Source organism: Lampris incognitus, chromosome 18, assembly GCF_029633865.1.
Source record: "Lampris incognitus isolate fLamInc1 chromosome 18, fLamInc1.hap2, whole genome shotgun sequence".
In the NCBI taxonomy this organism is placed as follows: Eukaryota; Metazoa; Chordata; class Actinopteri; order Lampriformes; family Lampridae; genus Lampris; species Lampris incognitus.
Window position 1 is genome coordinate 43,899,864 of NC_079228.1, and position 26,599 is coordinate 43,926,462.

General features: G+C 41.5%; 1 protein-coding gene across 5 annotated transcripts in view; it reads right to left on the reverse strand.

Annotated features, from left to right (window-relative positions):
* Positions 1-12,107: 12,107 nt before the first annotated feature.
* The window catches only part of hsf1 (heat shock transcription factor 1), a 78,194-nt gene continuing 63,702 nt past the window's right edge, over positions 12,108-26,599 (reverse strand). For 3 of the 5 annotated variants that reach the window (XM_056297816.1, XM_056297814.1, XM_056297815.1), the window contains exons 9-14: positions 24,955-25,142; positions 24,004-24,154; positions 23,497-23,602; positions 15,626-15,679; positions 15,463-15,520; positions 12,108-15,325 (exon numbers count right to left, since the gene is read on the reverse strand). In XM_056297816.1, the coding sequence (XP_056153791.1) occupies positions 15,114-15,325; positions 15,463-15,520; positions 15,626-15,679; positions 23,497-23,602; positions 24,004-24,154; positions 24,955-25,142 (769 nt within the window). In that variant the 3' untranslated portion in view covers positions 12,108-15,113. The remainder of the gene's footprint in view (positions 15,326-15,462; positions 15,521-15,625; positions 15,680-23,496; positions 23,603-24,003; positions 24,155-24,954; positions 25,143-26,599) is intronic. The other 2 variants (XR_008811894.1, XR_008811895.1) reach the window with 2 other exon arrangements.

Sequence of the window (26,599 nt, forward strand, 5' to 3'; positions counted from 1 at the left end):
TTGGTCCATATTGACATGATAGCGTCACGCAGTTGCTGCAGATTTGTCGGCTGCACATCCATGATGTGAATCTCCCGGTCCACCACATCCCAAAGGTGCTCTATTGGATTGAGATCTGGTGACTGTGGAGGCCATTTGAGTACAGTGAACTCATTGTGATGTTCAAGAAACCAGTCTGAGATGATTCGAGCTTTATGACATGGCGCGTTATCCTGCTGGAAGTAGCCATCAGAAGATGGGAACACTGTGGTCATAAAGGGATGGACATGGTCAGCAACAATACTCAGGTAGGCTGTGGCGTTGACACGATGCTCAATTGGTACTAGGAGGCCCAAAGTGTGCCAAGAAAATATCCCCCACACCATTACACCACCACCACCAGCCTGAACCGTTGATACAAGGCAGGATGGATCCATGCTTTCATGTTGTTGACGCCAAATTCTGACCCTACCATCCGAATGTCGCAGCAGGAATCGAGACTCATCAGACCAGGCAACGTTTTTAAAATCTTCTATTGTCCAATTTTGGTGAGCCTGTGCGAATTGTAGCCTCAGTTTCCTGTTCTTAGCTGACAGGAGTGGCACCTGGTGTGGTCTTCTGCTGCTGTAGCCCATCCGCCTCAAGGTTCGACGTGTTGTGCGTTCAGAGATGCTCTTCTGCATACTACCTCGGTTGTAATGAGTGGTTATTTGAGTTACTGTTGCCTTTCTGTCAGCTCGAACCAGTCTGGCCATTCTCCTCTGACCTCTGGCATCAACAAGGCATTTTCGCTCACAGAACTGCCGCTCACTGGATATTTTCTCTTTTTTGGACCATTCTCTGTAAACCCTAGAGATGGTTGTGTGTCCATCCCTTTATGACCACAGTGTTCCCATCTTCTGATGGCTACTTCCAGCAGGATAACGCGCCATGTCATAAAGCTCGAATCATCTCAGACTGGTTTCTTGAACATCACAATGAGTTCACTGTACTCAAATGGCCTCCACAGTCACCAGATCTCAATCTAATAGAGCACCTTTGGGATGTGGTGGACCGGGAGATTCGCATCATGGATGTGCAGCCGACAAATCTGTAGCCACTGCGTGATGCTATCATGTCAATATGGACCAAACTCTCTGAGGAATGTTTCCAGTACCTTGTTGAATCTATGCCACGAAGGATTAAGGCAGTTCTGAAGGCAAAAGGGGGTCCAACCCGGTACTAGCAAGGTGTACTTAATAAAGTGGCCAGTGAGTGTATGTCTGCAACTGCTGGTCAATTCATTGCTGTTATTCAATGTGGACATTTGTGGTTTGCAGATGATAAAATATTGTTCAGTTAGACATAGATTGCACATTTTACTACTGGTTGAATATGCTTTGTTCTTTGAGAGGATTTTCCAGGTGTTTGAATAATGTTTCTGTCCGCCAATGACCAAATATAAGGGCTTAAAGATGTGACATTCTTTAAACGGTTGTTTCTAAAGCTACACGTGTGCATTAAACGTCTTTTTGAACGTTCCCTCTGTTAGACCCATGTATGTCTCTATTTTGCCGTTGTCCTCTCCCATCACCGTAGCTTGGTAGGTAACTTCTTTTGTCTGGCATTTTCTCTCGAGGGGGCGTGAGTCGTTCACACGGCAGTTGCAGTAGGGGGAGTCCAGTTGTGATGAAGGTGTCGTTGATTTGTTGATGATTCTTGTGTTGTGGGACGATATTGTTTGTTGAATGTTAGACATGCAGCTGCAACTAATGTTCATGGTGTTCCTGTTGAATATCTTCCTCAGTTGATAGTCCGGGGTAAAGCACTTATCCAAAAAAATGCTTTTTTTACCACAATGGAAACCCATGGCAGAAACAAGGTAGTAGTAAATGTGATGTAACCATGGGCAGCTTCGACAGGCCAGAAACTTGTGAACTAGTTGGCATATATTTGTTGTCTCAGCTACAGGACCTGGACATCAATGTTGGACTCTATAGGCATGATGGGCTAGCAATTTGTAGCAAAACACCAAGAGAGGTCGAGCAAATTAAGAAAACAATCTGCAAAGTATTCTCAAACAATGGGCTAAAAATCACTATTGAAGCAAACAAAAAACAAAAGGACTTTCTGGACATCTAAATGGACCTTAGGAACGGCACATACAAGCCGTACATGAAGCCCACCAACATGCTGCAGTATGTCCATAGAGAAAGCAACCACCCACTCCATCTTGAAGAACATCCCAGAAAGCATTAACAGAAGACTCTCAAAATGATCATCTTCAATGAAGCTGCACCTCCTTACCAAGATGCATTACAAAAAAGCAGCTCAAGCACAACCCACCATTACACACTGACTGCCAGCAAACCAACAAATGTAGCAGAAGATGAAACATCATCTGGTACAACCACCCTACAGTGATACCGTGGCCACAAACATCGGTAAGCAGTTTTTTTTTTTTACTTTTGGCTAAGTGCTTTACCCCGGACCATCAACAGAGGAATATGTTCAATAGAAACACCATCAACATTAGTTACAGCTGCATACCTAACATTTAACACATGATATCGCCCCACAACACAAGAATCATCAAAAATCAACAGCACCTTCATCACAACCGGACACCCCCAACTGCAACTGCCGTGTGAACAACTCACACCCCCTCGAGGGGAAATGCCAGACGAGAGGAGTTATCTACCAAGCTACAGTGATGAGAGAGGACAAAGGCATAATAGAGACATACGTGGGTCTAACACAGGGAACGTTCAAAAAGATGTTTAATGCACACGTGTAGCTTTAGAAACAACCATTTAAAGAATGTCACATGTTTAAGCCCTTATATTTGGTCATTGGTGGACAGAAACATTAATTATTCAACCACCTGGAAAATCCTCTCAAAGAACAAAGCTTAATCAACCAATAGTAAAATGTGTAAGCTATGTCTAACTGAACAATATTTTATAATCTGCAAACCACAAATGGCCACATTGAATAACAGCAATGAACTGGCCAGCAGTTGCAGACATAGATATAAGCACCTATTTTGTAATTTTCAATAAATCATGACAATAGACAAATACCCCACCCCCCATTGAACCGTTAGCGATCACGTGTTGTCACACCTCTCCCTTCCCCATTGAGCGTTGTGCACTTGATGTGCATGACGAGGCAGTAAATGGTGTGTTCTTTCACGTGTAGCTTTATTGACAGCTGATGATTGTTTATGGCATGAAACAGGCTTGTACTGTCTCATAAAGAATTTACTTGACTCACTGGATTGTTTTGCTCCTTATTTGTTGAGCACTTTCCCTACCGTTGAGTGTGTCTTTGAACAAAGTTTTATATACAGTTAAGGACCAAATTATTAGCCCCCAAGGAACTATGGAACATTTCCCTAAAATTCTGCCCAAAGAATGCATCATTCATAAAACTTTACATAGTAAAACATTCATCAATGTTAAGGCCCCTATTTGGTACATTTTATAATGTAAAATAAATCTTCAGGTTTGCTTTATACCAAATGTAGTGAAAACTGAGGTGGCCAAAATTATTAGCCACCATGGGATTTTTTGCTTTCAAAACAAACCTGACCAATCAATCAGCTTTCAAACCACGCCTGACCAATCAATCAGCTTTCAAACCACACCTGAGCAATCAATCAGCATTGAACTTTACTTAAGGGACTCTAATTAACAGGGCTAGTGGCACTTGAACCCTTGATTGAGAGGGACTACTCTTAAATTCTTGGTAAGAAGTAATTTCATCATGCCAAAAAGTAAAGAAACCAGTCTGGAACTCAGAAAGAAGACAGCGGATGCTCATCTTAAGGAGGAAGGCTATACTGCCATTTCCAAGCGTTTCACAGTGTCTAGAACAGCTGTATGTTGCATCATTGCAAAGCACAAGGAGACAAATTCTGTTAGAAACAAACCTGGGTGTGGTCGAAAGTGCAAGATTTAAAAAACTTTGGAGAGGGAAATAGTCAGAGATGTCAACAACAATCCCTGGATCTCTGCCAAGATGATTGGTGCTGAACTGGCCTTTTCTGGACTTAATGTTTCAAGGAAGACTGTTGTGAGGGCTCTTCATCATGGAGGGCTTCGAGGTCATCATCCAAGAAAAACTCCATTGCTCACACAGCGGCACATCAGAGCCAGACTGAAGTTTGCCCGTGAACATCTGAAACATGGGCATGAGTTTTGGAAGTCTGTCCTTTGGTCTGATGAGACTAAACTTCAGCTGTTTGGGCACATGGATTTTGCTTTTGTTTGGTGAAGGAAGGGAGAGGCCTTCAACCCTAAAAACACAGTTGACACAGTTAAACATGGTGGTGGGAGCATAATGCTGTGAGGCTGTTTTGCTGCTTCAGGCACAGGGAACCTTGTTCGGGGGCACAGGATCATGAAGAAAGAAGATTATGTTGACATTTGTTTTTTGTTTGTTTATTTCAAACGTTAAATTTTTTTAAATGTATAATAAAAGAAAACAAAAGAGAAAAATCAAAACAAGCAAGCAATATCATCATCAAACATTTGTTTTAAATCTCAGCAGTTCGAAAAGGAGTAGGCAGAAGTTAAAAATAACTTTTCTAGTCCTACCCCCTTTTTCTATTTTAGTATTTCAACAGTGAACTGTGTGATTTAAATGAAAACTCAATCGTCTACTACCAGTGACCATGGCGTCTATCTAGTAAACCATACAAAGATCATTCTTTCAACACAACAAGAACAAAGTAAGTGCAGAGCAACATCAAAACAACTCAACTCACAAGATGTCCCAGCTCCATCCCATATCTGCTCAACATATTATTTTTAGAGTCTTTTAAATGTGATTATTGATTCACATCTTTTCATTTCATCACTGCAGCTGTTCCATATCTTGACACCTTTGGTTGTGACACAATGATATTTTGCATTTGTCCTTACTGGGTTGTGTTTAAACGTACATATTCCTCTCAGGTCATAATTACTTTCCCTCAACTGGAACAACCCCTGGATACTGCTGGGTACTTTATGATTTAACACTTTGTACATGATTTGAGCAGTTTTAAAGCCCACCAGATCTTTGAATTTTAGTGTTTTTAGTTTGATAAAGAGTTGGTTTGTTGGTTCTCTGCAGTTGGCTTTGTTTACTATCGTTAATGCTCTTTTTTGAATAATAAAGATTGAATCTGTGTTGGTTTTATGTGTTCCCCCACACTTCCACACAGTAGGTGATGTACGGAAGTATGAGGGAACAGTACAAGGTGTAAAGTGAAGCTTGATTTAGAAGATCTTTGACTTTGAATAGTATTGCAATTGATTTGGATACTTTGGCCTTGGTATAATTTATATGTGGTTTCCAACATAATTATTTTCCACTATTACCCCAAGAAATTTAATTTCAGTCACTCTTTCTATTTCTACATTGTTAATTATGAGTTTCTTGATTGAGTTAATTTTACGGTTACCAAAGATTATAAATTTTGTTTTACTCAAATTCAATGTTAGCATCAAACCACGTCTTTAACTTCATCAGTTCCTTTTCCAGGAGTTGATCCAGATGATCCCCACAGTAAAATAAATTTGTGTCATCAGCAAATCAAATGGCTTTCAGAGATTCAGACCCTTCACAAATATTGTTTTATACTACAGAATAAAAAGTAAGGGTCCAGTAGGTGAGACTTGACGTTTTGTAATATTGATATCTGTCTTTTAGATAGCTGGTTAACCAGGAGAGTGCGGTTCCCCTAATTCCATATGATTGTAGTTTTTTCAGTAATAATTCATGGTCTACGGTGTCAAATGCTTTTTTTTTTTAGATCCAGAAATACCCCTATTGCATATTTTTTGTTTTCTATTGCCACTGTTATTTCATCTACAAATGCTATGAGTGCAAATGAAGTTGTTCTGTTTGCTCTAAAACCATATTGCTGCTCATACAGTACATTATGTTTTGTAATGAAGTCATGTATTCTTGAAAAGTATATTTTTTCTAGTATTTTTGAGAACTGTGGAAGCAAGGAAACAGGTCTGTAATTTGAAAGGATGTGTTTATCACCAGACTTATAGATTGGTATAACTTTGGCTGTTTTAATTTTGTTTGGAAAAACACCGGTTTGTAGGGATTGGTTACAGATGTGAGACAAAGGTTTTGCAATGCATTCAATGGGGTCCTCCCTATAGTCCCCGGGTCCTATGTTCCCCGCTTTGTATGAGACCGGGGAATATCGGACCTTTTTGTATACAGAGGGCCCTATATTCCCCACTTTTCCCCAAAAGGGTCCTATGTTCCCCGTTTTGTATGTGCAGGGAAACATGGGACCTTTCTATAAAGGTCCTATGTTCCCCGGTCAGCAGGTTGGATGCTGTTTGGCGCAAAAAGTGCATTTTCAATAATGCATTATCTAGGGCAGATTATTAAGAAGACAATGAATCATACGATTTCTATTTTTATATCACAAAAACGAATTCACAAAGTCCAGGTTGGCTAAAGTATGTGGAAACTTTCGACACTAAACCAATGTCAACTTATTAGGCTATAGCCTATATTTGGGCGCATAACCCACCCGGTAGTTCTCTGATATTTATGCGTGAAATGTGTCACTTATCGATGAAAATGCGCCTCGCCGAGTAGGTGAGCTGGCTCGTCTGTGTCTGAATGTAATATAGTAAGCCTATGCTCCTTGGGCAGTTGTACCCGGGCGTAGCTCAGTCGGTAGAGCTCTCGCCTATGGATCGCAAGGTTGTGAGTTCGATCCCGGGTGCCGCCAACTCAGCGTATGAGTAGCACATAGTGCGAGAAGTGCTGGGAGCTGAAGATAGGTGTTGTGTTCAGTCCTCAGCAGTCCATCTCCCAGAGGTCTAGTGCATTGTACCAGGGATAGTAGGCTCCTGCGTAAGCTGGCTGATACCGACAATAGGCCAATTCCGACCCACTTCTTCTATGTTCCCTAGAAAGCCGTCGTTCCCATCATAACCACACCAGCTTATTGGGAAAAGCATCTGACAGATATTAGATAGAAACCATCTGCTCAGTAAGGCCCTTTAAGCATCATAATTGTAATGATAATAATAATAATAATAATAATAATAACATAATAATAATAATAGCCTAATAATAATAATGATGATGATGTGGATGATGATGATGATGATGATGATGATAATAATAACAATATAGCCTTATATTAGAAATGCAAAAAATTGGATAATTGAAATATTTATAATTATAAAGTAGGCTAATATAGCATGGTAATAACAATAAAATAATAACAATATCTGCCTGGTCTCTTAAGATTCTAAGATGCTGTATGCTACAGAAATAACGGGACATAGGCCTAGGCTAATGAATATGCCTTTTTGACAAAATAGAATGAAAGGCTAATCAACAACGCTAAAGCTGAATCACAAAACACATATTGCTCGAAAAATAATTTATAAATAGCCAAATGCACACATGATTTCGAGTTACGAAATATTTAAGACTTGTCGTGGATGTGTGGTCATCTGCACGCAAGTTTCCTGGCGTTCTAAACCACATGATCAAAATTCACCAATGTCTAAACCGCCCGCCAACTTGCAACAGTTTGTAACAATCGGTTGTTATCGGTGATAACTCATGGACTCACTGTCATGTGCTTACTAGCCTACAAGAAGACAAACAATGGCGATAGTTATGGATGGTGATCGAGGGGGCAAAGTGTTGGTACATGAGAACTTCAGATATCAGAAGCACCGCACCAATCAAGACACCATGAGATGGAGGTGCTGGAGGTGGAACTGTAGAGTGCCACTGATCACAAATAGATTTGAAGTGGAGGACGTGGATGCTAACATTATTGTGCACGATGTTGGGGAACACGTGCATCCCCCTGACGGAAAAATGGTGCACCGTGCAGAATTCCGACAGGGGGTGGTTGCAGAAGTTGCGAAGGAGCCAACAGTCCCAATCAGAAGGATCTATAATGCGCAAAGGGTCCGGCAGCGTCGGCAACGTCAAATCCAGGGTTTTAGCCCCTCTTTGTTGAGTAGCCTAATGGACTAGGACTACTCATTTTGCTTTTTTGAAGAAGAAAAAAGCCTTAACGTTAGGCTAGTTAGGCCTTGGAGATTTTTGTTTTAGACCATGCCTTTTCTGGGGGGCTTCTGCCATAGACCAACCCTTTTTCAGCCAAGCTTTTACTAGAAGCATTTTGTTATTAATAGCCTATTATCAGTGTTACTATTGATAGTATTATGCCTGTAATTGTTATTTTGTATTAGGCCTCTTTTATAATTAGGCTATTATTATTATTATCATCATTATTATTATTATTATTATTATTAGGTTGTTGTTATTATTATTATTATTATTGATATTATTATCATTATTATTATTATTAAAGAAGAACATCAAAGGATGTAAGGTAGCACTCATCAAATGAAAAAAAAGACACAATTCTCTATTTTACCATTTCATTGTTTGGCATCAGTCATTAACTTGGCCGGGTGGTCTTCTTCAGAAACCTTAATTACTGATGCCAAACAATAAAATGGTGAAATAGAGGACTGCCTCTGTAAAGAATAACATTAGTATGAGTAGAGAATAGAATAACATTAGTATGACTAGAAAAAAGAGACAAGAGATAACATTAGTATGACTAGAGAGAAGAGACAAGTGATAACATTAGTATGACTAGAGAAAAGAGACAAGAGATAACATTGGTATGACTAGAGAGAAGAGAATAGAATAACATTAGTATGACTAGAGAGGAGACAAGAGATAACATTGGTATGACTAGAGAGACGAGAATAGAATAACATTAGTATGACTAGAGAGAAGAGAATAGAATAACATTAGCATGACTAGGGAGAAGAGACAAGAGATAACATTAGTATGAATAGAGAGAAGAGACAAGAGATAACATTAGTGTGACTATAGAGAAGAGACAAGAGAAAACGTTAGTATGACTAGAGAGAAGAGACAAGAGATAACATTGGTATGACTAGAGAGAATAGAATAACATTAGTATGACAAGAGATAACATTTGTCTGACTAGAGAGAAGAGATAACATTAGTATGACTAGAGAGAAGAGAATAGATTAACATTAGTATGACTAAAGAGAAGAGAGAAGAGAATAACATTAGAATGACTAGAGAAGAGACAAGAGATAACATTGGTATGACTAGAGAGAAGAGAATAACATTACTATGACAAGAGATAACATTAGTATGACTAGAGAGAAGAGATAACATTAGTATGACTAGAGAGAAGAGAATAGAATAACATTAGTATGAGTAGAGAGAAGAGAGAAGAGAATGACATTAGTATGACTAGAGAGAAGAGATAACATTGGTATGACTAGAGAGAAGAGAATAGAATAACATTAGTATGACTAAAGAGAAGAGAATAGAATAATATTAGTAAGAGTAGACAAGAGACAAGAGATAACATTAGCATGGCTAGAGAGAAGAGAATAGAATAACATTAGTATGACTAGAGAGAAGAGACAAGAGATAACATTAGTATTAATAGAGAGAAGAGACAAGAGATAAAATTAGTGTGACTAGAGAGAAGAGAATAGAATAACATTAGTATGACTAGAGAGAAGAGACAAGAGATAACATTGGTATGACTAGAGAGAATAGAATAACATTAGTATGACAAGAGATAACATTTGTATGACTAGAGAGAAGAGATAACATTAGTATGACTAGAGAGAAGAGAATAGAATAACATTAGTATGATTAAAGAGAAGAGAATAGAATAATATTAGTAAGAGTAGACAAGAGACAAGAGATAACATTAGTGTGACTAGAGAGAAGAGACAAGTGATAACATTAGTATGACTAGAGAGAAGAGACAAGAGATAACATTAGCATGACTAGAGAGAAGAGAATAGAATAACATTAGTATGACTAGAGAGAAGAGACAAGAGATAACATTAGTATTAATAGAGAGAAGAGACAAGAGATAACATTAGTGTGACTAGAGAGAAGAAACAAGAGAAAACGTTAGTATGACTAGAGAGAAGAGACAAGAGATAACATTAGTATGACTAGAGAGAAGAGACAAGAGATAACATTAGTATGACTAGAGAGAAGAGACAAGAGATAACATTAGTATGACTAGAGAGAAGAGAATAGAATAACATTAGTATGACTAGAGAGAAGAGACAAGATATAACATTGGTATGACTAGAGAGAAAAGAATAGAATAAGATTAGTATGACTAGACAGAAGAGACAAGAGACATTAGTATGACTAGAGAAGAGAATAAAATAACATTAGTATGACTAGAGAGAAGAGATAACATTAGTATGACTAGAGAGAAGAGATAACATTAGTATGATTAGAAAGAATAGAACATTAGCATGACTAGAGAGAAGAGAGTAGAATAACATTAGTATGACTAGAGAGAAGAGAATAGAATAACATTAGTATGAGTAGAGACAAGAGATAACATTAGTATGACTAGAGATAAGAGATAACATTAGTATGACTAGAGAGAAGAGACAAGAGATAACATTAGTATTAATAGAGAGAAGAGAGAAGAGATAACATTAGTGTGACTAGAGAGAAGAGACAAGCGATAACATTAGTATGACTAGAGAGAAGAGATAACATTAGTATGACTAGAGAGAATAGAATAGAATAACATTAGTATGACTAGAGAGAAGAGAATAGAATAACATTAGTATGACTAGAGAGAAGAGACAAGAGATAACATTAGTATGACTAGAGAGAATAGAATAGAATACCGTTAGTATGACTAGAGAGAATAGAATAGAATAACATTAGTATGACTAGAGAGAAGAGAATAGAATAACATTAGTATAACTAGAGAAGAGACAAGAGATAACATTGGTATGACTAGAGAGAAGAGAATAGAATAACATTAGTATGACTAGAGAGAAGAAAATAGAATAACATTAGTATGACTAAAGAGAATAGAATAACATTAGTATGAGTAGAGAGAGGAGACAAGAGAAAACATTAGTATGACTGGAGAGAAGAGAATAGAATAACATTAGTATGACTAGAGTGAAGAGACAAGAGATACATTAGTATGAATAGAGAGAAGAGACAGATAACATCAGTGTGTCTAGAGAGAAGAGAATAGAATAACATTAGTAAGACTAGAGAGAAGAGAATAGAATAACATTAGTATGACTAGAGAATAGAATAACATTAGTATGACTAGAGAGAAGAGACAAGAGATACATTAGTATGAATAGAGAGAATAGACAAGGGATAACATTAGTATGACTAGAGAGAGGAGACAAGAGAAAACGTTAGTATGACTAGAGAGAAGAGAATAGAATAACATTAGTATGACAAGAGAGAAGAGAATAGAATAACATTTGTATGACTAGAGAAGAGAATAGAATAACATTAGTATGACTAGAGAGGAGAATAGAATAACATTAGTATGACTAGAGAGAAGAGATAACATTAGTATGACTAGAGAGAAGAGACAAGAGATAACATTAGTCTGACTAGAGAGAAGAGAATAGAATAAGATTAGTATGACTCGAGAGAAGAGAATAGAAATCATTAGTATGACTAGAGAAGAGAATAGAATAACATTAGTATGACTAGAGAGAAGAGACAAGAGATACATTAGTATGAATAGAGAGAAGAGACAAGAGATAACATTAGTATGACTAGAGAGAAGAGACAAGAGAAAACGTTAGTATGACTAGAGAGAAGAGAATAGAATAACATTAGTATGACTAGAGAGACGAGATAACATTAGTATGACTAGAGAGAAGAGACAAGAGATAACATTAGTTTGACTAGAGAGAAGAGAATAGAATAACATTAGTACCACTAGAGAGAAGAGAATAGAATAACATTAGTATGAGTAGAGAGAAGAGAGAAGTGATGCTGAGAGGCAACCTGGTGCTTTCTGGATGGTTCAGGTGTGTCATAATTGATAATACTAGGAAGGGCTCACCCTTTGCGCCACCTTGATGAAGAGTAAAGCGGTTTGTAATGTTCTAGTAATTTTTCTATCAATTTTCAATTTTGTAAGGAATTTTAATACGTTACTAGTGTGATTTGGATTCTACCGTCAGAGGCTTTTTTTTAAAGTCCTACTCAAGAAAAACTTGCAAGTAGCCCTTCCTAGTGTCTTCCAGCTCCATGGTTTGATCTGGAATGGCAGGGAACCTTGTTTTCCATTGTAAAAGCTGTTTATTATCACTGACACACAAGCTGCAACAGTAATAATATAATAATAGCAGAACACACATCTTGGGGAAAACACAGCAGGTGACGTTTTGGAGTTCAACACTCAACAAAAGGTGTAAAGAAGAAACTCAAAATAGAAGACGCACCATCAGCATAACTGATCTGGGAACAGCTCACTGTTCCATGATGTCAGTAGAATATGACATCACCTTCTAATAAAAGCAACAAGATTTATATTCATTACTTATTTATATTTACTGACCTCTTAATATGAAGAACATCTATTTCTAACAAAAGCAATAACATGTCTAATAAAACTGAAGTAAGCCAAGAGAAAATAAGACTTTAGGGACCAGTTTTAAATACATGCCGATACAATTTTATCGCGAGTTATTTTTTTACACTGAACATTTACAGCGTAAACAAATGTTGTAATAGTTTTTATTAGTGATTATATTTAGTATAGCAAAACACAAATCTCCAAATCCTGCAGACTCTAATAGTATTTGATGTGGATGGTTGATGTTTTCCATCTTCATCACAGGAGCCAGATGAGGAAGAGGAACACAGGTAGTGATGAGTTTGAAGAAGTGAAGGTGTTGTGTCACATCAGATATGACAGAACAAGCTGGTAGAAGACCTTCACCAACACAGAGTCCTACATCAATAAGTACAACTCAGGTTCTACCAGGTCTTATGGTGGGTTCTGACCCAATAGCCCCACTGATTCTCATTCACTCTGAATGGAGCTCAGCACTCACCTCACCACCACCTACACAGACACACACTGCTCCAGTAACACCTACATAGGACACACACTGCTCCAGTAACACCTACATAGGACACACACCGGTCCAGTAACACCGACATAGGACACACACTGGTCCAGTAACACCTACATAGGGCACACACTGGTCCAGTAACACCTACATAGGGCACACACTGGTCCAGTAACACCTACATAGGACACACACTGGTCCAGTAAAACAGGAGTTTCGGGACTGTAGTTTTCAGAGTTTTCATGTTGCTGGACATTTGTACTTGGTAGCGATCATTTCAACATTTCACAAACATAATTTCATTGTCTAGACTAAATCCTCTGAAATCAAAAGAAAGTATAAAGAACACAAAGACATTTTCAAATAAGATGATCAACAGATTCAAACCACAACAGACACCAAGTCAGATGAGTCCTGACCTGCTAAGCCTCGTTAGGACTGCACTGGCAAATCATTCCTGATTTACTAAATGCTGCTGCTTGGTTGAAACAAAACTAACTTGACTGATTCATTTATTTTGGGGTTACTTGTGTTATGACTTTAACTTTTAACAAATAAAATGGAGTTAGAAACTAGGTTTCCCCTGCCATTGCTGTGTCTGTATTCAAACCCGTGAAAGCCATCAATCCCCTTCCCAGCCTTGTTTGGTTTTGCATTATGCAGGACACAATGAGAGAGTTAACATGTCTCTAAACTTAACATGTCTAAACACATGTGGGGTCTATAAAGGTGAAATCCAGCTCTATAGATCTGGTGTAGGTATCTAAGCAGGTAACTATAGCCTTTCACCAACAGGCAAAGCAAAAAAAAATACAACTTTCTCTTCCTGTGTAGAGTCAGCATGATGACCCCAGGACTCATAAAACATTCAAACATGTCATTTTAAAATCCCATAGCTGTCCTTTAGTCTCATTCACAGCTGAAGAGGTTAGATCCAACCTTGCGCCTCAAGCCTTCAGGTTCTGGCATCAGGCTTCCAGCCCTGAGTCTCTGATTGTCAGTGTCCTGGCTTTAAGAGGGTCTTTACCCTCTGACTTCTGCAAGATTGTTTTGCTAGATGAGCAGAAAAACAAAGGATTGGTTTTTGTCATTAGTAGAGAAAATGAGACAGGATGAAATAAATACCTGTCGACAGCGACCACCGCCTGCCAGCTCAGGACATATATCTACTGTATGTTTTTCAACTCTTGTTCCGAATCTTTTGTGTGTACCAAGATAGCTGACACAGTTGGTACCTAAAATGTAGTTTATGCTTGACTTTTTTTCTTCAGCTAACCTCTGTCATAACCCCAACCTTCAACAAAGGTGTGTTATCTAACGTCTCCAAAGCTTCTTTGCACATGTGGGATTCTGATGAGACTCGACTTGGTGCTTTTACTGTACGATACATACTAACTATTCATCTGTTGGTCACTGAAAAGAAATGGCTTGACAAGTAATACATTTTTCCCATCAGAAGTGACTTAACATACCTTTATGTGTAGAATCAACAGGCAGTTTTTCATGTGACTCTTGGTACTGAATTTGAGTAGGACAATAAACAAGGACCATAACAGGATGCTTTCAGAGAGATGGAATCAATGGAATGCTGTGATATGGGAAATCACCAGAAGAGATCAATGCTAGCATATGAGAACCAAGTTTCAAAGTTTTTGAATAACCTCAGTACTTGAATTGTTGGCAAGACTTACTTCCAGTGAACTCACTACCTCACAGATTCTAAAAAGAAAGCTTCACTTTTTATCAAGGTAAGGACAACAGCATTGGCAAAGTCAGATTGTACTTCGATTTTCAGTGTGAGCGATATAGTCAGGTGCACATCTTGTCTTCACTGAGCATCACCATTATCCCTTCAGTGAACTATCGTCCAAAGAATCCTGGAAAACTGAAACAGTTCATCAACTTATTCAATTTTTATGGGATTTCTACACTTGGATTATTGAGCATGCATTGAGAGATCTTCCAATGACAGTTGGCAAAAATGCCTGTGACACATGTTGAATACTGGTGGTTATGGCAGAAGTTTGTCAGAAAAAGAGACATGTAGTTTACAATATACTAGGAGAAGTGTACAGACAGAGTCAATCCAGGTTGTATTTTGGGCTCCATGTTAACAGTAAACTACTACAGCTCCAAGGCTACAGCAATCTAGAGTCAGTCTACAGGATGTAGTAGAGGTCTTCTGTCAGTCTACAGGCTGAAATAGAACTTTGGTCATTAGATTAGCTTGGCTTGTTGCGCTGTTGCAGTTGGGGGATCCGGGGTCATGAGCAGAGATGTGGTGAGGTCCTCATTGGGGGGGGGGTCTGTGTTGAAATAAGAATCCCCCTCCAACTCCAGTAGCGTAGGCAGGTCTGCTTCGCCTTCCCCTGAGCTGATTGGTTCAGTCATCAACACAGGCGTGGCCATGTACTGCACCAGCTGCTTCCCTGGACCAAAGAAAAATGACAATGGGGGGGTCAACAAGCGACCAGAGAACCAATAGTAAGCATAACAACAATTCATCTATCTATATCTTTCCATACCATTTTTCCCTGAAAGATGGTCTTGTGTGTGGGTTTGTTACCTGCGTTGGTACAGTTGTTGATGCTCTCTGTTGCTTTAGGAATCTCTGGGGACAGCAGCTAGGAGGAGACAGTGACATTAGTTCTACTACTCTATTGCATGAAGGACAAGACTTATATGTCATGTTGACGGATGACAAGGTTTCTTATTCTGTTTGAACTCACAGTGTCCAAGTTGTCCAGATCAAGGTCTCCACTAGGTACAGAGGTACTGAAAAACTGATCATGGGAACACAGTTAATATCACACTCTCTCTCTCTCTCTCTCTCTAGCTCTCTCACTCACTCACTCACTCACTCACTCACTCACTCACTCACTCACTCACTCACTCACTCACTCACTCACTCACTCACTCACTCACTCACACACACACACACACACACACACACACACACACACACACACACACACACACACACACACACACACACACACACACACATACACACTAAGGATTTATCTAGTAGCTGGTATGACCAAACGTACAAGCAGCACAACATTTAGTGGACAAAGTGAGCATACTTGGTTTCTGAAGGGCTGTTTCAAAGTCAGGAGATTGTGTTTTAGCACTGCCAGTTTATATTTCTAGATCCAGTTTGCATAGTGGAGTAGAAGGGTAATGACTGGGTGGACATTGGTGAAGCAAAGTGGCCATAGCATGAGTCATGAAGCCAACACAGGAGTGGCAGCAGAAGAAGTTCTGCTATTGGCCCTTGACATTTCGATCACAGTGCAAGCACAGCACCCTGTTCTGACCCCATGATATCGTCTTGATGGTATGACTACTTTAAGATTCACCACAATGGGGCAGAATAGAAGTAAAATCAGCAACTGGGGGAGAAAAAAAAACGTTGAAAAAATGCACAGTCTATAAAACTTTACTGAGAAGTTTGGTTGTAGTGTCAGTGCCTTGAATGGGGGTGGCCAGGGTGCCTGAGTTGTATTACAACCAAACAGCAGAGGGCAAAACTCAACTGCTTCTGCTGCCCTTTGTGTATTGGCTTCAAAATTCACCTGAGGTTTGGGCTGCTTGGGTTCAGCCCCCTTTTGACCTGCAGGACAGCCTGGATTCAACAAAGTGTCTGAAATGTTGCACAGAGATCTTGGTCCAAACTTCATAGAATCACACAGAAGCTCCTGTTCCTCTGTCTCAAATGTGTGCTGTTGGGTCAAGATGTAGGGACTGTGCGGGTCAAGTCTAGTCAAGTCATATATTTTTGTGTAGCTCTAAATCACAGTTAAGTCTCACATGTCTTTACATTCATATTAATTCTGCAACAGTTACAAAAAGTAAACGACGATGCAAAGCACCTCCTTTCCTTAGACTGTCAACTCACAGAAAACCTTTTCAGGAAAAAAGCGAAGTCCCCTTCTGGATGGATAGGTGTGCAGTAGGTGCCAAGGTCCCGATTAAAAATACTGATGGCAAATAAAGCCAAATACATCCATTGAAATTTCAAGTACCCTCCCAAGGACAATATCAACCATTGATCATTGGACTGAAGTGTCTGTCATGTTCTAGGACCCAGCTTGAGATGACCTGCTGCATTATCCTACGAGAAGGAGACACTGGAAAACAGGTTTACTGGGGCCACAAACGGATGCATATGGTCAGCAATGGTGCTCAGGTGTGCTGTGTTATTCAGTTAATGCTCAACTGCTATTAAGAGGCCTACTGTGTGCCAAGACAACATTACCCACAGCACCAGGAACATGGGTCTATGAATTCATACTGTTCAGGCCAAATTCTGACCCTATCATCTGCATGTCACAGCAGAAGTTGAAATTTGTTGAACCAGGTGACATATTTCCAGTCTTCAATTTTCCATGTGGTCTTCAAGGTTTGACACAATGAGCATTCAGAAATACTGTGAAGGTAATTTGTCTAATTTGTCATATATGACATTTGCTTACTTTTAATTTTTGACCATGATTAACTTTAGTTTACATTGCTTAGATAGATGCTCAAAGTTCTTAAAGAGATACCTTCATGCTGTTTCTGAGCACATTGTTAACACGGGTGGTTTGAATTACAACCGAATGGTAGGAGTGGTTTTATGATTTCATAGCTACTGCCTACTGAAATTCAGGGTGGTTGTGTGGGTGTGGCTGGGTGGGCTAAACACGGTGGCTAAACCACTTGCTGCTTGCTATAGAAAAATGAGAAATTCACTGGTGACAGCACCCTTCCTGCTCTGTTGTCACTTTACAGAAAAGAAAAGAAAAAGGCGAGCGACAAGGCCACCGACAGCAGCTTTGAGGTTAAGGATGTGGAAGATGATTTTCTTTCTTGTTGGAACTTGACTATTCGCCTCACGAATATGTTGCTCAGCCAATACAGCCGTATTCCTTCGAGCCAAAAGGGTGCGTCTCCGCTTTTATAGCGTCCCGCTATGGACACGCTCCCTATGCTAATGGTAATTCATGACGCGGCAAGTTATCACATTTTTGCCAACTGGAAATCAGTTACTCGACTGCCGAGATATCTCGTCCGGCCATAAATGTGATTTTAGGTCTACCATTTGTCTCATTGATCACATCCACACTCCTTACATCGATTAACAACAGGAAAAGTCGGATTTTGATGCAAGTATCTCTTTAACAGAACAAAGCTAGTGTTACGAAGTGTCTTCTCCATGTGAAATAATGAAGGCCTACTGTTAACTGCTAGCTGACAGTAGAGAAGTGTATGAGTAACTCACTGAGTGTAGCAGGTCTGCACACAGTAAGTGTATGAGCAACTCACTGAGCGTAGCAAGTCTGCACACAGTCAGCATCATCGGTACTCACTCGGGGTCGAGTATGACTGTCCTCCTTCTTGGTCCTTGTGGGTCTTCAGGTGGGCGAAGAGGCCGATCCTGGAGCCGCATATTTTGGTGCAGTGTGGGCAGGGGTGGGCGGTGGTAATCGTGGGATTGGTTTGGGCCTTTTTGGTAGAAACTCCCTCCTTTCTGAGTCTGCGCTTGTTTTCTGCAGCACGTTGGAGATCATTATCATAAAGTGCAGCTCCTTCCCGGACAAGTTGCTGTCCTCTCAGGTCTTAGGGTCTATGTGGCATTTTTTGATGTTCGTTTGGATGTTATCCTTATACCTTTTCTTTTGACCACCCGGGGCATGTTGTCCTGTGAGAAGCTGGGAGTATAGGACTTGTTTTGGAAGGCGAGAGTCAGGCATACGGATGACATGGCCAGTCCATCTGAGCTGGTGTTGGGCGATGGTGACAGTGATAGTGGGAATGTTAGCCTCCTCCAGGACCCTGGTGTTGGTGCGTCTATCTTCCCAGGTGATCTTGAGGATTTTTCGAAGGCACCTCTGATGATGTGCCTCTAGTGCCTTCAGGTGCCTGCTGTATGTGGTCCAGGATTCTGATCCATACAGTAGGGTGAGCAACACTACCGCTTTGTAGACCAGAATTTTCATTCTGGCCTGGAGGTCGCGGTTTTCAAAGACCCTTTTCCTCAGTCTTGAGAAAACCCCACTGGCACAACTGAGGCAGTGGTGTATTTCCTCATCAATATTAGCTTTGGAGGATAAGAGGCTTCCGAGGTATGTTAAGTGGTCCACATTTTCCAGTCTGGTTTTGTCAACATAGATAGTTGGGGGTGGAGCAGGGTTATTTGTGTTGGGTGGTGGCCGGTAGAGGATCTGGGTCTTTCTTATGTTACGGGCCAGACCAAGCTGCTTGTATGCCTTCGCAAAAGCATCCAGAATGCATTGTAGGTCCTCTTCTGAATGGGCCACAAGGGCATTGTCATCGGCCTACTGCAGCTCCATGATGGACAGTGTAGCAAGTCTGCACACAGTAAGTGTATGAGCAACTCACTGAGTGTAGCAAGTCTGCACACAGTAAGTGTATGAGTAACTCACTGAGTGTAGCAAGTCTGCACACAGTAAGTGTATGAGCAACTCACTGAGTGTAGCAAGTCTGCACACAGTAAGTGTATGAGCAACTCACTGAGTGTTGCAAGTCTGCACACAGTAAGTGTATGAGCAACTCACAGTGTAGCAAGTCTGCACACAGTAAGTGGAGAAATGGCCTTAGTGGGATGTGAGCTGGACAACATGAGATAAGGAGGGGAAGAACACATAACTGCCCTATAGGTGAGACTGTACTGAACTGATCTTAAGTATCTATTGTGCGTCTGTTCATGAGCATATGAAAGTGTGACAATACTGTAACAGATTTTTGTCAGATTATGTCAGAGTGGAATTAAACAGTTGCCACGACAGATACTCTTTGGCACACCACTGCTGTTTTGAGCTAAAGGAAAATGGAAAGACTTGTTCAAGCTAACAGAATTAGCTTGAACAAGTCTTTCCATTCTCCTTTATTTTCTCTCTTTAACAAGGTGTTTTCATCCACAAAACTGCCGCTGACTGGATCTTTTTTTGTGTGAAACACTATGATGTGTAAACTGTGGACATGGAAGTGAGATGCTGTAACCACCATGTCACACAACAAAAATCATACCACCTCCAACTTTTTTTTTTTTAAATCAGGCATCTTGCTCATTTCTTCCTTTGGAGGTTTTCCGGGCACGTCCAACCGGGAGGAGACCCCGGGGTAGACCCAGAACTCGCTGGAGGGACTACAAGTCCAATCTGGCCTAGGAACACCTTCGGATCACCCAGGACGAGCTGGAAGGCGTTGCTGGGGAGAGGGACGTCTGGAGTGCCCTACTTAGCTTGCTGCCACTGCGACCCAACCCCGGAGGAATGGCTGATGATTAGATCTTGCTCATTTAAATACTTAGTCCAAGAGTAAATTAACCTCTCCATCCTGTCTGCAGGCTTTATATATTGAGACATGGAAAATGTCTGGAGGTGCTGGCTGTTTTAATGGGCAGGTGGACTAAACAAAGTTACTACTACATATATAATATATACACTGTGATAGCTCACCTAGAAGGAAGTCATTGGGAATAGTCCTGAACTTCCAATACTACCATGCCTACCTCTAGCAGACCTGGAGGAGAGCAGCTGAGGGCTACGCCCTATTAACCACTAGCTACAGCTAGTCTGCAAATTAGTCTACACAAGTCAAAACCACCAGAATTTTGGGGTGAGAGGGAGTAGAGTGGGGGAAGGAACGTGAGTATAGCTTGCTGAAAAAGGAGATGTTTTTGACCATATTCTGTGACAGAGGCATTGATGGAACAGTGACCCCAGCAACCAGATGATGGATTGAGAAGACAACCATGGACACGGACAACAGATGAACGGCAAAGACAGCTTGGTACCTTGTTTCCCTCTTGCGTCTCACTCCCTCTCTTTTCTGTCTTCCAGAGCAACCGCTGTTGAGTCTCCTGGCGCACCATAAAGAAGGACCCCAACCAGGAAGAGCCTCGGTTTGAGTCATCCCCACTCCCTGCTTCTGCGTATTTGAGTTCTGCAACTCTAGTTTGTCCCCATCTAGTGTTTTTCCCAGAGCGGAAGCCCACATATGGTGGAGAATGCAGGCACTATGACTTGTCGCAACTGCCCAAAAGAGAAATGGAAGCAGCCCTTGCAGAACTTTTAAAGAACCAAGCCACCCTGACCACAGCTGTGGAACAACTTTCCTAGCAGGGCCAATGCTCCCAAGATAGAACCCCCACACTATGAGGTACTGACTAAAGTGACAGTGGAGGATGATGCAGAGGCCCACCTGGAGATATTTGAGAGGACTGAAGACCATGCAGGGTGGCCACAGGCAGAGTGGGGAGGGATCTTAGCCCCATTCTTGACCGGAGAAGCTCCGTAAGCCTGTCAGGACCTCACCCCCATGCAGGCCAGTACTTGCCACATCCTGAAGACCACCATCCTCTCCAGGCATGGATACAGTCTGCCAGCTGGGCACAAAGGTTTCATTCATGGAGGTATGACCTAACCCAGGCCACCTGTGCTCAGATAGCATCCCTCTGCCGCCTAACACGAAGTTGGCTGATGGAGGGGGGTGGGCCTTCAGCAGTGAAGCCAGTGGTGTTGGACCGATGCATCTGAACCCTACCACCTGACGTCAAGAAGTATGCTGTCCAAACTAGTCCCTAGGGGGTAAATCAACTGGTGAGCCTTCTGGAAAATCATCAGGCAACCATGGAGATGATGCAGCCTGCCAGATAAGAATGGGTGAAAGGGAGGGGCATCGCAGGCCGACATGTGGGAACAACAGCCCTCAGCCCACTGTTCTGTGATCCAGCATATGGACCAGATGCAACAGTGCATGACATATGTCTGGCCAATGGTGAAACACATACAAAAGGCCCAGGAGGCAGTGGCACCAGCAGCCATAATCCTGAACGCACCATGTGTACATTTTTTTATGATTTTGTTTTTTTGTTTTTTTTGATGCAAATACATTTGAAGGCTGATGATAGGTGTTAACATCACTGGCTAATAGCGCACGTTGCGTACACGATTATGGCTGCCAGCGCCACTGCAGGAGGGGCAGGCGCGGATATCTATGAGGGGCCTGGATCTGAGAATTCTGGTCCCTTCACTGAGTGTAAAGTCCTAGTGATATGGCAGGGGCCATATGAGGTGATTGGGGGTGGGGGAATGGGACCGGTGAACTACAGATAAGACCACCAGGGTGGTGCAAGACCCAACAAATATATATGTGAACCGCACGAAGAAGTAGTACGACCCGGACACAGGCTCCGCAGCAACCCTAATGGCCCAAAATCTAAACCTAACATCGGAGCCTATTCCTGTGGGCTACCAACTCTCAGCAAATCAAAACAAGACCTGAGGGAGTTGAAGGGGCAATTCCGAGCTATGTTCTCCAACCAGCCAGGTAGGACCACAGTAATAATTCCCTCATGTGTCTCATTCCCTTTCCTTTCTGTCTTCCAGAGCGACCCCTGTTGAGTCTCCCAGTGCACAATGAAGAAGGATCCCAACTAGGAAAAACCCCAGTTTGCTTCAGCCCCACTGTTTAATTAAGTATTTTTCACCTGGTGCATGCTCAATAATCCAGGTAAGAAAATCAAAGAAAGTTGAATCAGTTCATCTGGACACAACGTTTATTGACAAATGTTTCATCACTCATCTAAGTGACCTCTTCAGTCTCAACTGACTGCAGGTATCCCACCTTTATAAACAATACAGTGCCTAACTACCAGTTGGTTGGGGAGTCAAAGAGGCCATCTACGTTAAGAGGGAATGACCATCCGTGAACCGAGGGGGGGGGGGGGGGGGTTAAGAGTACATCTGTCACCATCTCCCAATGCTGTGATTGCAACTATTCCCAAATCCTCTGAATAGTACACATGGCCTTCACAACGCTAGTTAATGGTCACACCCATATTTGCATATGAAACTGATCGTTAGTTTGGGTGGTTATACCACTGTATTGTTTATAAGGGTGGGGTACCTGCAGTCAGTGTATTGTTTATAAGGGTGGTGGTACCTGCAGTCAGTGTATTGTTTATAAGGGTGGGGATACCTGCAGTCAGTGTATTGTTTATAAGGGTGGCGGTACCTGCAGTCAGTGTACTGTTTATAAGGGTGGGGGTACCTGCAGTCACTGTATTGTTTATAAGGGTGGGGGTACCCGCAGTCAGTGTATTGTTTATAAGGGTGGGGTACCTGCAGTCAGTGTATTGTTTATAAGGGTGGGGATACCTGCAGTCAGTGTACTATTTATAAGGGTGGCGGTACCTGCAGTCAGTGTACTGTTTATAAGGGTGGGGGTACCTGCAGTCAGTGTACTGTTTATAAGAGTGGGGGTACCTTCAGTCAGTGTATTGTTTATAAGGGTGGGGTACCCGCAGTCAGTGTATTGTTTATAAGGGTGGGGGTACCTGCAGTCAGTGTATTATTTATAAGGGTGGAGATACCTGCAGTCAGTTGAGAGTGAAGAGGTCACTTAGATGATGATGAAACGTATCTGTCAATAAATGTTGTGTCCACATGAACTGATTCAACCTTCTGTGATAAGTGTATTTGAGTTCTGCAACCCTAATTTGTCCCTGTCTAGCGTTTTTCCCAGACTGAGACAGACAGACAGACACACACACACACACACACACACATATACAGACACACACACACACCTCAAAAAGAGGGGAGGAGTCGAAGCTGATGGCCTGGGCATTTAGAAGGTTCTGGAGGTTTTCTAGACCATTGTCTATGTTGTCAAGATGATCCGTCAACTTAGCCCTGAAGACACACAGACACAAACATACAGACACGCACACATTAACTTTTTCAAAATAAAATTTGATGATTTGCCCATTCAAAACAAAGCATTCACTCCATAAAAAGTCAAGTCTTTGGACAAAGTTTAGCAAATGATACTCTAAACACACAGTTCTGACACAGCAACCAGAGGGGGAACTAAAACCTGAACTGTTAAGGAAAGCTACAACACAGTCAACATTTGACTACAAATGGGGAGGAGGGCAGTAAATCATTTACTTTGTTTTGATCATTACCACAAGACAGCCTCATATAATGAACTATTACACAAAGCACCCTGAAGATAAATGTTCCCCTTGTGTTAACACAGCGTCACTGTTTGCCACGCACCACTAACCTGAACCACACTAAAACACACTTACTTGTCAATGCAAGCTACGCTCAGACACGTCTGGTCAGCTTTTGCTGCGCTGGGGCTGAAGTGAGGGGCTGGAGCAGAGGGATTCAATTGGTTAGTTGTGATGGTGGGGAGGGGCCCAATGTTGGTGGAGCCTCTACTGATGACTGGACTGACTACAGGAAAGACATGGGCAGAAAGACCACATGAGCATAAACAGGAGTCTGCAGAAAATGACAACTGTCAAGACTCCCCTACAAAAACACCCATTACTGAAAATTAAACTGACCTGTACAGGATAATAACCTCCTTTTACTTGAAGTCGTAATAACACCCTCTTAAGAAGAGTCACTAAATGGCGAGGCAGATTACTATTACTGAAAATTAAACTGACCTATACACGATGATAACCTCCTTTTATCTGAAATCGTAATAACGCCCTCTTAAGAAGAGTCACTAAATGGCGAGGCACATTACTATTACTGAAAATTAAACTGACCTGTACAGGATAATAACCTCCTTTTATCTGACATGGTAATAACGCCCCCTTAAGAAGAGTCACTAAATGGCGAGGCACATTACTATTACTAAAAATTAAACTGACCTGTACATGATAATAACCTCCTTTTACTTGAAGTCGTAATAACGCCCTCTTAAGAAGAGTCACTAAATGGCGAGGCACATTACTATTACTGAAAATTAAACTGACCTTTACAGGATAATAACCTCCTTTTACGTGAAGTCATAATAACGCCCTCTTAAGAAGAGTCACTAAATGGTGAGGCACATTACTATTACTGAAAATTAAACTGACCTTTACAGGATAATAACCTCCTTTTACTTGAAGTTGTAATAACACCCTCTTAAGAAGAGTCACTAAATGGCGAGGCACAGAAGAAACGCCACGGTCAACTCTGCCTGGTTAGTAAGTGTAAGACTGGCTGTAAAGGGCTAAGGGGAGGAGTCAGTTTTCTACCTGATATGGGATTGGCTGCAAATGGATTGTGGTTCGGAACGGCCTCATTTTCCTGCAATATGGAGTTGAAGAAGGTAGTTGGAGACAGGGGTGTGTCAACAGGTGTAAGCCCTCCTTCCAACACAGGACACATCTCCTCCACTTCAGGACTGTTAGGCTCCTCTTTGACATGGACCACTGGGCTCTCACTGCAACATGAAACAGATGACAAGCTCATTCTGTACCTACAGTGTAGGCAGAAATCATAGTGTGGGTGGGCACAGAGAAAATCAGGTGGGCCTAGTCTGTCCAAGACCAATCATGCTTAATAGGTTCTGAAACGCATATAATAATAATAATAATAACCATTACATTTAGACAGTACTTTTCTAGACACCCAAAGCACTTCACATTGAAGGGGGTAACTCACTTCAACCACCACCAATGTGCAGCACCACCTGAGTGATGCATGGCAGTCATTTTGTGCCAGAATGCTCACCACACATCAACTTGAGGTGGAGAGGGAAGAATCACTGAGCCAATTACATGGGGGATGATTAGGTGGCCAGATGGAGAGAGCTAGGTTGGGAATTTTGCCAGGACACTGGGGGACCCGATACTCATTGTGATAAGTGCCATGGGATCTCTAATGACCACAGTGAATCAGGACCTCAGTTTAACGTCTTATCTGAAAGATGGTATCTCCTACAGCACAGTGTCCCAGTCAGTGTTGTATACTGCCGTATATTGTACTGATTGTAAAGCCCTTCGGGACTACCCTGTGATTTTGGGCTATATAAATAAACATGACTTGACTGCACTGGGATTTGATATTTGTTGTTTTTATTAGGACCACAGGGAAGACTTCCCCCTACTGGCCCACCAACACCACTTCCAGCAGCAACTCAGTTTTGACAGGAGGTCTCCAATCCAAGTACTAGCCAAGCCCATGCCTGCTTAGCTTCCATCATTTGGCAGAGCCAGGGTACATGTTGGTATGACTGCCAACAACATGTTAACCAAAATAGGCCATTAAAACTATACTTGCCTGAATGCAACAAAGTTTATTCATACAAGAATTATACATCATCAGAGATCATTTTACAGGCACCAAGATGAATATTAACAGCATCTCATAGCCTGGCACGGCGGCAGCCACAAACACACACACACACACACACACACACACACACACACACACACACACACACACACACACACACACACACACACAGTCAGTCAGCTTCCCAATAAAAGTTTTGTATTATTGGTCAATGGTCCTGTTATTTTACCATCACTTACATACAACATATGTGAGGTAGGGCTGTCAAAATTGGCCAAAAATTATGTTTGATTATCTCATCATCAGCCGCTTCTCCAGGGTCGGGTTGCGGTGGCAGCAAGCTAAGTAGGGCACTCCAGACATCCCTCTCCCCAGCAACGCCCTCCAGCTCCTCCGAGGGGATCCCATGGCGTTTTCAGGCCAGATTGGACATGTAGTCCCTCCAGTGAGTTCTAGGTCTACCCCAGAGTCTCCTCCTAGTTGGACATGCCTGGAAAACCTCCAAAAGAAGGTGCCCAGGAGGCATCCTAATCAGATGCCCGAACCACCTCAACTGGCTCCTTCTGACGCAAAGGAGCAGCGGCTCTACTCCGAGCTCCCTCC